Source organism: Atta colombica, unplaced genomic scaffold (assembly GCF_001594045.1).
Source record: "Atta colombica isolate Treedump-2 unplaced genomic scaffold, Acol1.0 scaffold165, whole genome shotgun sequence".
NCBI classification, from domain to species: Eukaryota; Metazoa; Arthropoda; class Insecta; order Hymenoptera; family Formicidae; genus Atta; species Atta colombica.
Window position 1 is genome coordinate 182,492 of NW_017259256.1, and position 16,375 is coordinate 198,866.

The window sequence follows — 16,375 nt, forward strand, 5'->3', positions numbered from 1 at the left end:
GAGTAACATCACGTAAAACATTATCAAATTAAGTACACTTAGATTTTGTTATGAATGGAGGAAAAATCGATTTAGAGATCATCGATACCAATATATCTACACTTTGTTTTTAGATAATAATAATTTAGGCAGTATTTTTTAAATAAATGCTAAAAATAAAACTTTAGAAACACAAATGCAAACTATCAAATTATATAGCAGTTTTTATAATATTGTTTACAATTTTGCAATTGTTGATCTTTTCAATAAGCAAAAATGTTCTTATGAAAAAATGGGCCTCATATAATAAGCAGTAATATTATATATGGGCATAAGCTAGAAATTTTCGATCACATGTATACAGAGTATTCTAAAAAGATCGGGACACCTGAATATCTCAGAAAATATAAGTTTTACAGAAAAGTTTCAGACAAAAGCTGTAAAGTTCAAAAAGATCTATTTACTGATATATCTCAATAAATAGATTATGTCCTGGATAACATTAAGATAAAGGTGAAGATTGTCAATGAAGATTGTTTATCTTATTTTCATTTTTACATAAAAATAAATTTTCAATGCATAAATGAAAATAAGAGAAATAATCTACAATTACCTTGAACTTAATGAATGTTATCCAGAACATGATCCTGAAAAACTAGTAGAAAGAGGTTATAGCTGTTGGTCGGACGTAATGCCGGCAATGCTGTAACCTTCAAGCTTTATAACAAGAAAAGAAAACTTTGTGGAAATAATTTTATATATAGTGTATTGAAAAGGTCTTGACAACTATTAAATTCTGAAATCAAAAGTAGGATGATTTAGAAAAACGGTGTAATCTTGGTGATCACCACTCAAGATCAAACTGATAACATCAGTAAATAGAATTCTTTTAACTCTACAACTTCTGTCTGAAACACTTCTCTGTAAAATTTATATTTATTTCCGAGATATTCAGATGTCGATCTTAGGACATCTCTATCCTGTGTATGTGTGATCGTTAATTATCTGTTCATTCGGTGTGGAATGTGGACTTAGGATGCGTCCTATTGAGCTAAATCGCGAATCAAATCTTGAAGCAAACTTTCGGCCGAGCCACAAATCGAGCTGCATGACGAGTTTCAAATCGAATCGCAAGCCAACCGAACCTTGAATCGAACTTCGAGCCGAACTCAAGGCAGTAATGTGAATTCTGGCCTGCTTGCAGCATATCAGCGCCACCGATCGACAGCCTAGCGCAACCAGTAACAATATAAGCATGAGTGTATCATATCCATGTGACTTGATAGTTAAATGTGTGCCGACTATATCACTCTGATCTTTTCGCACTACTGTTTCATTGCTTGCCTTGTCGGCGCGTTGAGAACGAGAGAAAGCCTGTCGTTTTCATAGCTTCAAGCAAGGGTCATACAACCGAAAAATGTTTTTTCGGCCGCTCGGCGTGTATCAAGAGATGTGGGAACATTCTAGATAACATATAACTTTTAATAAATTGTAATAATCAAATACTTCTCCCACTAATCCAGAATATTATAAATCATATCAAAACACGATATTATAGTTAACGAGAGATTGTTTATGATTTTTCAAGCGTAGCCCAGGAAAATTAAACTTTTTTGCATTTCGGAAGCAAAATTGTCATAAAAGATTTGATTGCGGGAAGTTGTCCAAAATGACGTATTATATAACATACTAAAAATCTTGACCACCAGCGGACTTAACAACTTCAAAAAGCTGATAAAAAATGCGATTTTTCAAAAATATCTCAGAAAGTATTTATTTTATCGAAATAAAGATCAATATCAAAAAGAAAGTTAATAAAATTAGAAACAATTTCGTTTTCTCTTTATGATGAATATTTTCCGTGTTAAAATTTTTTATATGTTATTTTTCATTTCGAGAATGAAGCAATTTTTTCATGAATATCTCTGATTTGGCTACTTTTATTTATAGCATACTTTTTATGAAAATTGTAGATTATTACTGAATTCCTTACAAAATTACTTTTTATTCCTTGCACGACCAATAGTTTCCGAGGTACAATTTTAAAAATGTTTTCCTTCATTTTTGAACTAAACTTTTTCTTTAAAATTTTATGTAGATATCTCGGATTTGACTATTCCTAAAAAATATTTATTACTTATATTATCAAATCAAATGGTTTTTAAATTCCCTATAAAATAATTTTTTATTGAATTCATATGATGAATAGTTACCGAGATCTAAATAAGTTTTCTCAAATTATAATACATTTTAACGAATAACTTGTGACTTATCTTATGTGAAAAATGTACATAAATACTCTTCAAACTTATAAAATTAGTTTCAAAATGTTTTTCTTTTAACCTTGTACAATCAATAATTCCTGAGATATAGTATTTTAAAAATATCTTGGAACCTTCAGTTTACATTAAAATATGAATTTATTTACCAATGCAAATACATAATTAAAATGAAAAAAATAATATTCGTACTTTTCTCAAAGTTTATATTTATATACGATCTTAGTTGCGTATTACTTTCCAAAATTTATTTTTGGAAAAATAGCTTTGAGAAGAATTGCCTTTTTTCAACATTTTCTAAAAAATGTGTTCCATTCCTTTTTTATAAATATCTCAGTTCTTAAAGGACTCATGTAAAAAATAAGATGTATCAAATTAAAGCTTAGAAAATTTTCTGTAAAAAGGAAATTTTTTCTTCTTCTATGTAAAAACGTTAAGATAATAACATTTTCTGATTTCTTAATAGATAATATTCCCTTGAATTTTGTGTTTAGTTCTAAAAATATTTTTAGAATTAATAGTTTTAAAGATATATATTTTACAAGTACGGTTATTCAGACTGACAATTCTGATAATGACTGGCTGATGCTGCAGAGACTAACCCGTAACGCTACCCAAGTGCCATAGGCACTTTCCCTGAGACTGTGCATACATGTATATTGAAAAATATTTGAAACGTATTTTTTTATATATGTCCAAAAGCGTTTTAAGGATAGACAACGTCCTTATGAATGTATAGAGATGAATTCCAATATTTGATGAAGTACTCGTTTGTTACAGAATGGTGGAATTAATAAAGCGGATCTGATTTTTTAAAAATAAAGATAGCACATTCTCGCTCTCTGTCGAATCTGGAATAATCAACGTGGAGATAGCGAGAAACTTCCCTTTCTTTTATTTTTTTCGATTTTTGTTAAAAAGTTTTTTGTTTAAAGTTTTAAGATTTTTAAAGTGAAGCATATAAAAGAGCTGGAGATAATATTATTATTATTATTAGATGCTCACACTTTATATTCAATGTCAGTGCATAGTATAGGACAATAACGTGGAAAGTTTTTGTTTGTGATTACGAAAAAGTGCTGTATACACATGGACTTATTGCACCAAGCATATCTTATTATTGCAATATCATGGCAAAAGTTACAGACAGCTTCACAATTCTTTAAATAAAAATCTGAAGGGGTTTTGCAATTGTCTGGCTTTTCTGTGACCCACTCATCCACTAAGCGTATCTTATTCTGAAATCTAGGTGAGGAGAATTAAATATGTATTAAAGACTGTATTTTGAAGATGTTGTTTCTTAAATGTAAATTTACGTCATAATTATATAATATGATTAGGTCAGAAAATTATTTTAAAAAATTCTTCTATGGTTTGAAAGTGTAAACATCGAGCGGAATCAAGCTAATTGTTCCAGCAGGAATCGTAAGAATTTTAACGTTTTTATTGGCTTTATCTACATCGTCCAATTTTTTTTAATTTATCCAGAACATATATCTAAACAAAAAACAGATTCTTCGCCTGTGTTTGGCAAAAAGACATCTGTGAACCATTTAATGGCAAGATCTGATGTTTGCCCGATTTTGATGCAAATGTGATGATATTGTCTGCCTTATATAAAGTTTTTTTCGATGATTGGTCTAAATTTACCACCACTTTCTTGCAGAACTATCAAGAAAAGGGATTTTAAATCGGTAGAAACGACTGGTTGGATAGTGTAGCTATGAGTCAAGGAATTCAAGAATAGTGCTAGACATTCGACTTTTGAAGAGCTTTTTAATATTAGCGTGCGACATGCATGTGTTTCTAAATTAAATTTCGATTGATCTGAATTGAAAATATTGCTTTCTCTTATCATAACAACTCTGATTTCACTATAGAGTCGAATTCACGAGATTCTTGCATTAATTTTTCTTTTGTCAATATTTGTTTTTGAGTCTCAAATTTATTGATCTTTCTTGATACAATGCTTTACTTTAAAATTATGGACTCATTTTTAAATCGGTGAGTAATTCACATGACAAACAACTTCCTCTTTAGCCCGTGAAGCTCATCTTTTCAGATCAATGTCATGAACAGAAAGCGATTTATCAGACACACTTTTGAATTGTTTCTAAAACTTCGAAATTTTGTAATTTAAGATCAGACACTTTTCTAAATCTGTGCTGCTGAACTGACTCTAGAGACACATTTTTTTATCTTGCTCCTGCAAGAGACTGGTAGTAAATTTAGACCAATCATCGAAAAAATTTTATATAAGGCAGACAATATCGTCACATTTGCATCAAAATCGGACAAACTGACATCAAATCTTGCCATTAAATGGTTCACAGATGTCTTTTTATCAAACATCGGCAAAGAATCTGTTCTTTGTTTAAATGCATGTTCTGGACAAACTGAAAAAAAATGGACGATGTAGATAAAGCCATAAAACGTCAAAATTCTTACGATTCCTGCTGAAACAATTAGCTTGATTCATCGCTCGATGTTTACACTTTCAAATTTTAGAAGAATTTTTAAAAATAATTTTCGGACCTAATCATATTATATAATTATGACGTAAATTTACATTTAAGAAATAACATCCTCAAAATACAGTCTTTAATACATAATCAATTCTCCTCACCTAGATTTAAGAATGTATTCAGGTACGCTTGGTGAAAGAGTACATCACAAAAAACCAGACAAATGCAAAACTTCTTCAGATTTTTGTTTGAAGAATTGTGAAGCTGTCTGTAACTTTTGCAATAATATTATAATAAGATGTGTATTGCAAAAAGATATGCTTGGTGCAATAAGTCCATGTGTATATAGCTTCACAATCACAAACGAAAACTCTCCACATTATTGCACTGACATTGAATATAAAGTGTGAGCATCTAATAATAATAATTTTCAGCTTTTTTATATATTTGACTTTAAAATTTTCAAAAATTGAAATAAAAAACTTTTTCAAAAATCCAAAAAAATAAAAAATATAAAGAAAAGGAAAGTTTCTCACCATCTCTACATTGGTTATTCCTAAGTTTGGCAGAAAGGGAGAATATCTTGTTGTCTTCATTTTAAAAAGATCAGATCCGCCATTGGTTCCATCATTGAATTCTCAAAAATTGGTAGCAGATTTGGATCCAGCAAATTCAAAAATCACGTATACTCCATTCTGTAACAAACGAGTACTTCGTACTCAAATACTGGAATTCATCCCTATACATTCATAAGAGCGTTTTCTACCCTTAAAATGGCTTTTTGGCAGATATAAAAAAATACGTGTTAAATATTTTTCAATATACTACATGTATGCACAGTCTCAGGAAAATCGGCGTATGGATAGCGTTACTTGTAAGTAGTGTAATATATATGCTTTTTTCTCATATCTTAATCATGAAAAAGTGAACATTATTTCGGAATACGCGGAAAAAAATCGCGGTGCATACACAATGGATATTTTTAACCCGACATTTTCTTTTGTTTTTATTTCGGGTTGTAATGTACAGTTTTAATTAATTTTTTTTAAGCATTTTGTTAAGTTAATTTTTTAAGTTAAACATAGCTTAAAAAAATTAATTACAATAAAATTGATGCATATACCCTCGTAATGCCTATCCGTCCCGAACCAATAGTCTATACATCTTACTGCCTACATATAACAGATTTTCTAATCTTAACAACAGTATAATTATAGAAGCTATGCGCTACTTTACGAGGGCGGGGAGGGGGGGGGGAGAGAAAATGAGAATCGCTTCGCGTGAATATTTAAAAACTTATTTATGTTTTTCATCACCTACTAATATTTTCCCCGTTTTTCCGATCGATTATTGCGTCTGATTGAGTCTGTGTTCAATCGGATCGTGCGCAATCGGGTCTGTACGCAATCGGATCTGTATGCAATTGGGGATCGATATGTAATCGGATCTGTACGCAAGCGGAGCGGTGTGCAATCTGTGTCCTAATGCAACGCTGTATGTTCGATCGAGTCTGTATCCAATCGAGTCTGTGTCCGATTTGTGTCTAATCGGGTCCGTGTTCGATTGAGAAATACTGTCATGTCCGATCGATAATGTGCGCAATCGGGACACTCCCTTTGAGCACAACTGAAGGAATCATATTGCGAAAGTAAGTACAATACTTCTGGATTTATACTGGTTCTGTCGAAATCACTTACGTGCAACAGCAAAGTGTCACGAGTGCTAATTACACAAGTGACAATTGCGCTAAGAACGTGCCAGAAAATATCAACAATCAAAAATTAAACCAAGATATTGCCAAAACGAATTTATTAAATATAATTAATATAAAACAAGATTCTGAGTATAAACAGTAGAAACGCGGACGCAAGAAGTTTGCGCAAAACTGGCCTCGTTGGATAAACGGAATGCTGACGGGCCAACGCGGAAAGGGCAAGGTTACTGTGAAAATCAAGATATATAAGCGCGATCGTGAATGCGGTCACAAATTTGAAAGAAACTTATTGCGTTACTTTGCCTGTCGTCTCAATGAAATTGTAATATCTATGACGCGAATAGTGCTAAGAAGAATTCTAATAAAAAAATCACTGGTGTTATCTGCTGTGTAAACTGCTAAATATATTTTTACTTAAAACTACAAGACTGTCTAATATCATCTCCCGAAGTTCTTTATGGATCCGCAAACCATGTTATAAAATAAGCGGCACAACAAAAACCTACTAAACAACTATGTCTTAAAGCTCAAAGTCATTGCGTCTAATTCCGCTCTTAAACAGGACTCAAGTATCATTCCTCCAAAACGTCTTTATTTCGCTTGAAAATTCGATCCCTTTTTCGGATTTGAGAATTGGCCTACGTTTCGTGACATCTTCCAGTCCATTGTCGGGGACAATCCGTCGATCGTAAATGTTTAAAGATTTCATTATTTGAAGTCTTGCCTGGAGGACCCCCCCCCACTCCTCCAAAATTAATTCGACCATTAGCGGTGATTGGAGCCAATGACCCATTGGCGTTGGCATTGCTATGCAAGCATTATGAAAACAAAAAGGAATTAGCATATTCCAATTTTTCCGTTTACTGCCATGGCGAAAATGAAAAGCGAAAATGAAAGCGATACGCCAAAGAATTGAACCGTATTTACAACGCTGTAACTAGTTGTGAACAGTCAAGAGAGCATCGGGAGACCAATCCAATCACACGGCTTTGACGTTTTCAACTACTTCGTCATTGAGCTCTTTAATCTAAAGACTCGTCTTGAATGGGAATCACAAACGAGTGAGTTCTCACCAGATCACGAGATACTCATAAATTCTATTATCAAACGAGCACTCACTCTGAACGTCGCGATATCGAAGCCGAACAGTGCGTATTATGCAAGGGGAAGCATAACATGATGATGCGAGAACTTCCGATCGAAATTCATCATCGAACGCAAGGCCATTGTTGAACGCATCTAATTGCGAAGTGTTAGTCCGTAAAAACGTCGCATATGCAAAGCCCGATATCACTTGTTTTATGACGCTTACGTTCCATCGAAACTCGCCAAAGTCAGCGCACTATTCGTTGTGCGCTTCGAAGATCACAAGGCGATCCTCCTCGCCACAGTGAGAGTGTCACGGAGATCGCCGATCACCGAAACAAGCACTGATTCGACCAGGGTTCCAATGTGTCTTTAATTTCGGAAGCGCTAGACATGATCTGCACCTGATCTCGATCCGCCGATTCAATCTTTGGTATTAATGCTCTGGACCAAGTAGAAGAAAAGTGACTCTCGGCATAATGTCTTTAACAATCAATATCAGATTCGCTGCCATCATTTTCATTCTTCTATGCCCCTCACTGTATCACGATGCAAAGAATAGAACCGAGTGCCCTCACTTGGAGAGGCTCCCGCTAGCTGACCTGCAATTTATGGCCAATGATCCTACTTGAACTGTTCGGTATGCTTGTTTATTCTTCAGAAAGATCTCCGCAAAAGAGGTTTACAAGCTCTCATCGCCCAGAACTCATTTCTTGGATCTCATCGCTCAGAACTCATTTCTTGGATTGGATTTCCGAAGGCTGCGATGGGGCGCCTGCGACAACCAGACAGCTCGTTTGAAGTACAAGGCCGGCAATGGTCTGGCAGCGCTTGTTTAACGCTTGTGAAGAGGAAGTCTTCGCTCCAGTTATCCTCACGCCAAGCGAGCAGCGATGCGAGAAAATTTTCGTGTAAATCTATGAATGTACAGCTGAAGGGCGATATATAATGCGACTGCCATTTACTTCTCTGCCGACAATCCTTAAAACTTGCAAACCAGCAGAACGTTTGCTAATTGTGGAATGATAGAGTGGTCGTGATTCCCGGTTCGGAGAACGCTATCGTATTTTCCTGCAAGAATATTTAGATCATATGTAGTTAGCGCAAGATTCGTCGGCCTCAAATATAAAAAAGTGCTACCTATCTCATCATCGGGATGCTCCGGGAATCAAGCGTCATCACCAAACTCAGAATTATCTTCAATGGATATCAACGCACTAAGTTCAATGAGTCGCTCAATTCAAGGTTATTAATCGGCTGCTTCCGGCTTTAGCGGACGTGCTGATGCGTTGGTATTATGCGCTGGTATACCGATATCGAGATGTACCGCCAGATTTTCATCTTTCCGGAGGAATTATGCAATTACCAGCGCATTCTTTGGTGCGATGCACCAACATTGATCCTATTCGCGAGTATATATTGAAGACGGTCATGTACGGCGCATGCGCGCCTTTCTTAGGCATCCGCATGTTTTGTTGCTCGCTGAGGACGCAGAAGCTTGATTTCTGCAGGACTTCGTCGCGATTATCAGTATTGCTATATCAGTATTGTCATTGGAACATACATACTGGCAGACGCGATTACGGTGCACTCTGAACTCCGCCGACTCTGCACGGTGGATGGGTTTCCACTTTGAAAATGAGCCGTAAACAGCCGCGAACTTTTTGTCGGAATTCCACTCGCGCATTGCTTTATAAAGGATTTACATCATCTGGATTACATCTGGGAGTATGCAGATCACGATACCAGTTCCGCTGGTATCCTACCGACGATTCATCTTCACCATACATTCCCGCACTATTACTGAATATATCAAGAGGCGCGTTTTCGCGAAAACGAATCGATTCTTCGACCCGCTTGGGTGGTTGATACCCATGGTAATCTGAGCCAAAATACTCAGTCAGGTAACCTAGTTGCAACAATTGGAGTAGAATGCTCCTCTTCCGTCCTGCCCTACAATGGCGATGTCTTCGCAACTCGAAAGTTTCCGCGTTCCACGCTGGCTAGGCAGCGACGATAAGGATTCACGATTTTGCCGACGCGTCCGAGCGAAGTTATGCCGTCGCAATTTATCTTCATATTGTCACCGCTGATATCACAATCCATTTGCTTGCAGCGAAGAGTAAAATCGTACCAATCAAGCCGATTTTGTTGCCGCGCTTGGAACATTGCGTCGCGGAACTCCTACTCAACCTTCACTGCTCATACACGCATGGATTAAGGGTAATGCATAAAAAACTTATATGGCCAATTGCGGATTTAGGGGCTGCTTCCGGAAGCATGATGATATCACGTTCCTGGAAGGAAGAATCCGACCAACTGCGACTCCCAGAAGATTACGCCGAACGAGCTCATCAATCATTTCTCCTCTCTAATGAATCTCGCCTGTCGTCACGGACTGGCCGAGCGGAGACGAAGAGGTTCCTGCAGAGGATCTTCCTGAGACGAGAGCCGTCACGCACGTCACCGCTGTCCGGAGTGTCACAGAGATTTTACTCAGGTTTTCATCATTGCATCGCCTCCTGAGAGTCACCTCCTGAGGGTCACCTCCTGGTGTCTTCGCCATCATCGAAAGAGACCTGTCGTCTCGAAGAGAATAGAACCATTACTGCGTCCCGAAGAGCTCTTTCGTCTCACTCGTTGGCTCCGTATGGTGTAAGCTCTACACTACTCGGACGAGACAACCGCCGGCAAAAATAACTTCTCAGAGTCGGCTGAAACACACATTCCTATGCTGATGACTATGGAGTTCTCAGAGACGTCGTATGACGCAGCACTTTTCATCGACGAGCGACATCCACTAAAATTGCCACCCGAATCATGACAACACATTTAATTGTGGAGTCCTATCACTACCGTACTCTCCATGGAGGAGTCTAGCTGACAGGAATGCTCCAGCTCCGCTTTTGGATTGCACGGGTCCGAATCGTTGTGAAACAGTAGTTATATCGATGCATAAGATGCACCCGTTGGAGAGTAGTCACGCAACCTCCGATAGGTGATTTCCCTCAAAGACGAATAATTCGAGCACGTTCATTTCTTCGAACTGACGTCGATTACGTTGAGCTCATCCGTAAAAATAAGGGACGAGGACAAGGCGGTCATCGTCCCCATCTTCGTGTGTCTCTGTTCTAAGGCCGTTCATATCGAGGCGTTAATGATCGCTAGAAATGCCTCTGTCGTATAGTTTCCGACTATACGAGAGGCATTTCTAGCAGTATTCTGCCGTTTCATGTCACATTGAAGCCTCTGTTCGGATATCTTCTTGGACTGTGATACGAACTTCGCAAGAGCGAACAGACAGTTACGGGAGCTGCTTCATGCCTCGTCAACCAACGGCCATCGCATTGCCCACACCGCCTCTACAGAGAGAATTCAATGGCATTTCAATCCACCGTCCGCACATTTCGGGGGCCTCTGGGAAGCGGTGGTGTAATCTACAAAGTACTCATCTGCGATGAGTCATCGATGAAGCGAAACTCTTCGAAAAAATAAGCACGCTCTTGGCGCAAGTGTAAGCCTGTCTGAATTCCTAGTTTTTGCACGATCTCTCTACAATCCAAACGACATATTAGGTGTACAACTTTGCTTCTGCCGTTTTAGATGGCTTTAGCGGTAAGTGGTGGTCGAAATAAATAGATCATAGACGTCATACAATAAACTAGGGCATCTGTCAACATAACCCCATAGAAACATTAGTCAATTTGTGTCTGCATCATAAAGTTATTCTCGATTGAAAATGTCAGTTTACGAGCCAAATTCTCGTCATTTGCGGGAGGTTTTAATTTTTTGCTTCAATATGAAGAAATTTGCGGCTGAGGCTCGAATGCTCTCAAATACTTATGGTGAGACCGCTATTAGTGAAAGAACATGTCGTGAGTGGTTTCAACGCTTCAAGAACGGTGATTTTGACGTCCAAGGTCATGCTCTGTATTTGGTGGGACCAGCTCGGCGTAGTGTATTATGAACTGTTAAAACCGACTGAAACAATCACAGATCGGTATCGAACGCAATTGATGCGTTTGAGCCGAGCATTGAAAGACAAACGGCCGCAATACAACGAGAGACATGATGAAGTGATTTTGCAGCATGACAATGCTCGACCCCATGTTGCGAAAGTGGTCAAGACATTCTTGGAAACGTTGAAATGGGAAGTCCTACCCTACCCGCCGTATTCTCCAGACGTTGCTCCCTCTGACTATCACTTGTTTCGAAATTTTTTCAAATTAAATCTCATTTTTAGAATAAAACGTCAACAGTTTGAAGCAATCTTAATTACAGAATTAGCAATCTTAATTACAGAATTATGTAGGGATGAAAATTCTTATACTTATTCACCTGTATTAATAAAAAAAAATTCTTCCGAGACATTATTTAAACATTTCCATTATATAAAATCAAAATTATGACTGGTAATTAACTGATATATTAACCGTTAATTAAAAGAATCATTGATTAATCTTATAAATCTTATGATAAATATAATCGATACTTTAAATTTATTTATTCAAATTTATTCCTTATTTTTAAAATATTATGTTATGAGTATATAATTTTTTTCTATCAATTTAAAATTGGATTGGTTGAAAAATCATTTGGATCCAGAAACTATTATTGATTACTGATCAATAACATTTCAAGCACGTCAAAATTTACTAAAAAAAAATTGTTAAATTTATGATTATTATGAGTCCCATGTTTAAATTTAAAAATTAGTCTAAATGCGACATTGTAAGTTTGATAAAGAATTTTTTTTAATTATTGGGAGTACAAATTAGTTCGGTTCGTTTTTTTGTGTTCAAAAATGCATTTATTTCAAAACAAAATGAATGAACAGATCAATTAAAATATTGTTCATCGCTGCCTACTACTTTTTCCCATCTCTCAGGCAATTTTCGAATTCCATCTCGAAAAAATGACTCACCTTTGGAGGCGATCCAATTTTGGAGCCAATTTTTGATTTCTGCGGTGACTTGCTAAATCGTGCTGCATCCTTCGGAACAATCAGTAATCAGAAGGAGCAATGTCCGGAGAATACGGCGAGTGCGGTAAAATATCCCATTTGAGCATTTCCAAATACTTTTTTATGACTTTACCGACATGAGACCGAGCGTTGTCATGAAGAAGAATAACTTTATCATGTCTTTGCTCGTATCCGGCCGTTTTTCACGTAATGCATAGCTCAAACGAATCAATTGTAGCCGATACCGATCGCCCGTAATGGAATCGCCAGGTTTCAGCAGTAAACAAGACCTTTTTGGTCCCACCAGATACAGAGTATGATTTTCGAATCATGAATTCGGCCGTGGTGTTGATGTTGAGGTCGATGGCAACGATTGACCGGACTTAGCGTAGTATTTTTTTTTCTTGGGGTTGTCATAGAATATCCACTTCTCCAGTCACAATCCGATGCAAAAAACTTTTTCTCTGTTGTCTTTGAATCAGCTGTTCACAAATGAAAAATCACCTTCTAATGTCTCTCGATTTCATGAGGCACCCAATTTCCTTGTTTTTGAATCATTCCCATGGCTCTCAATACAGAAACAGTTTGTTGAGTTACCCCCATGATTCTGCAAGCTCCTCTCGTTTGACTCTGATCTTCTTCAAGTAATGCCTCTAATTCTTTGTCTTCGAATTTTTTTGGCTGTCCAGAGCGAGGCTTGTCTTTAACGTTGAAATCTTCATCCTTGAAACGTCGAAACCATTCCCTACATAATTTATTAGTTGGAGCAGTATCACCATAAACTTTGACAAGCATTCGATGGGCTTCAGCCGCATTTTTTTTCCAATTAAAGCAGAAAATCAAAACTTCCCAAGCAAATGCTGCTTGGTTAATACAAAATTCGACATTTCAAACATAGTAAAAATCAAGGTTTTTGTATGAAACTCAAAGCGACATAAACTGAATATTATTAGCAGATGTTTAACCTCTCTGAAACCGCCGAAATCAGCTGTCATTATGAACCATTCACAACAGCTGGAGCTATCTTTAGAGAAACGAACCGAACTAATTTGTACTCCCAATAAATCAAGCTAATTTTCTTTCTAGATAACATATCCAGAAAATGTGCGATCAGTTCTGGCAGAGATGGTCGCGCGAGTATCTTAGTCGCTTGTCCAAAATGGACTGAACAGGAAACATCATCACGCATTGATTCGCTATATCTTCTCTGTTCCGAAGTAACACCACCGTGTCTTGGCATGGATTATCAAGCTGCATCCTAGAGACGACAGTGTGATCTGTGTGGTGACAGTTTGCACTATCTCATCCAAGCTCATCCGGCCTTTAATCAAATATTGCCGACATAAACACGAATACCTCTCCCGAAGATGCGTAAACGGCAGACGCATTTTTCCTATATTTTTCTTTATTTTTCTTTATTTTCTTTAATTCATTTCATAAGGTTTTGAGCATCTTTTATCATTTTCCATTATTTTCTATTGTTGTTACCATGGTTTCATTATTTACTTTTAACAATTCTTATTATCTCACATGTACCTTTTCATAGAAACTATACTCTTCATTTGATCACTCGCGTCATTCTTTCGTGTCGCGCTTTTATTTTATAAAATAATACATCACACGCAGTGGCAGAGATACAATGTTCGCAGAATGAGAACTTTATCTTTGAGTTATATTTCATAAAGCAATATAATCTAATCATACTAGCTCACACGTGGCCGCGAACTATCGTTACAATCGATAGCGCCGATCAATAATATTCTCGCAATCGCGACATTCGCAATAGTGCTGGCAGCAACCTCTTCGTCATCAGGGACGAGACGGGCGGAAATGTTTGAGATTGAAAGGTAATCTTGCGATACATTGTATATCGGCAGAGAAAATCTGTAAAATTATCATTAATACGAAAAATTATCTCTCTTAATTTCTTGTATATGATATGAGCTTCTAGAAAATTCTAGTAACTATTGATGTGACATCTAATTTATTTCGCGTATTCCTTTTTAGGAAAAAAAGAGCTCATATCATACACAAACAGCCAGCTACCTTAGCTACCGTAGCCGACTACTCAAGTCTAACAACAGGTAGCGAGAGCGTGCGAGTAAAAAATACAGAATCCAGTAATTGGTGCCTAAAAATGGTGGACACATCTGCGCATTTCTGCCGTATATTTGCATTAGTGCAACAAAAACGAGAGAGAGAATAAATCCAGCACAGAGGTTATAAGGAGCATAAGTAAATAAATAAAGCAAAAATACTGAAATTATATAGTGAGAAAAATATAAAATGTATTCACGTTCTAACAAAAAATTAATATGTTATAAATATAGAAAGTAGAATAGTTGTATGAATAGTATTTATGAATATAAAAATATAATAATTCTCTGTATTTACAGCATACACAATGCCATACTGTTGCGTAATAAAATGTTCCAATTCATGGAAGATCAATGCCTTGTCTCACCAAATTGATAAAAATGTGAATCAGCCGTTGGCACTTCTTCCTTAGTTAGTATTCGCCGAGAAAACCGTAGAGATAGAAAACCGCCGAATAAAACTTCAAGCTATGCCGTAAAATTTTCATGTAAAATTTTCTTTTGTGAGTGTGTTCCGTCTAGAAATTGAATTGTAATGCTTTGAATAAATTGTAATTATGCATGAACTTATAACCTGTGTGTTCTTTAATGAAGTTACAATAGTATTCTTAGTCCTCTTTCTTTACTTGTATTTGTCGCGCGTTCTCGAACACATTCCTAAATTGAAAGATAATATAAAGTGTTTGATACTTTTGAAACAAAATGGAAAAAACACAAAATAAACATAAAATATGAAATTAATTGGCAACAAATCTAATAATAAAAAGTGAATAAAAATAATAAATAAATGTTTTCTTTGTTTTCTTTCTTTGGCATTTTCACGACTTGATAGACCTCATTGCCTAATGGAGATCACTTTTTGCGAATTTCATGAGCGGTGTACCTGAAAAATGTACAGAATCAAAGAATATTGATATTTATGAAAAAAAGAATATTTAGCAGATAAGATAAAATAATGAAAAAATTAACTCGATTAATAAAAGATTCTTAACAACTAGAACATAAATAGCAGAGAAAAGTTTCAGTTATGACTCTCTCTCTCTCTCGCTTTTTTTCTCCTTTTTTGTCACTTATTCACTTGAAATTAACTAACCTTATACCAATTCCCATAATTTTGTAGATTTTAAAGCTAATTTTAATCCATGGCCTTAAAAATTAAACTTTTCGGTAAAAGAATTAGTAATGAGACATAAGTTTAAATATACTGCTCGAGCATCATTTCCCAAAGAAAGAGTTTTTAAGTAATAACATTAAAATATAAAAAAAATTTCATTTTTAATTTTAATTTTTAATTTTAATTAAAAAAAAATTTTGAAACGAAAACGAATATGTAAAAGTAATTACTTTTTATTACGACAATATCAAGTAAAAAAATATTAAGTGTGTAATAATAGACTTGAAACACTAATATTACTAACTTATGTCAACTTAGAATGACAGAAATAACATAATGGTATACCTGAGTAAAATCTTAAGAACTTAGTGATTTTAATATAATATGTGCTATTTATGTTTGGGAAATGCAATTTACTTTATTATAAATGAATATTATCATAAAAGCATATTAAACATTACTCATTGTGTCCAAAAAGTTAATATCATTTGAAAAAAATTTCTCAAACATTGTGACCTTTGTGGTATTTAAAGGAAGTACAGACATGTTTGTTTAGAAAGAACTTTTTCTATTGGCATTAAAATTCTGTTAATTTTAAATTGATTAATAAGTGTCACATCCAGTTTCGCTCTCATACTGTTTACTTTTTGGTCCAATTTTATGCATTTTTTCTGCTCTT

The 16,375-nt window shown here is 35.7% G+C and overlaps 1 protein-coding gene and 1 long non-coding RNA gene across 2 annotated transcripts in view; both read left to right on the forward strand.

Annotated features, from left to right (window-relative positions):
- The window catches only part of LOC108686163 (histone-lysine N-methyltransferase SETMAR-like), a 42,520-nt gene extending 34,158 nt beyond the window's left edge, over positions 1 to 8,362 (forward strand). Inside the window, exon 4 of the mRNA XM_018191301.1 lies at positions 8,185 to 8,362. Within this exon, the coding sequence (XP_018046790.1) occupies positions 8,185 to 8,362 (178 nt within the window). The remainder of the gene's footprint in view (positions 1 to 8,184) is intronic.
- Positions 8,363 to 14,263: 5,901 nt separating this feature from the next.
- On the forward strand, positions 14,264 to 15,027 carry LOC108686164. Its single transcript, XR_001931691.1, has 3 exons — positions 14,264 to 14,333; positions 14,494 to 14,721; positions 14,883 to 15,027. It is a non-coding gene; the product is annotated as an uncharacterized LOC108686164 (long non-coding RNA).
- Positions 15,028 to 16,375: the final 1,348 nt, after the last annotated feature.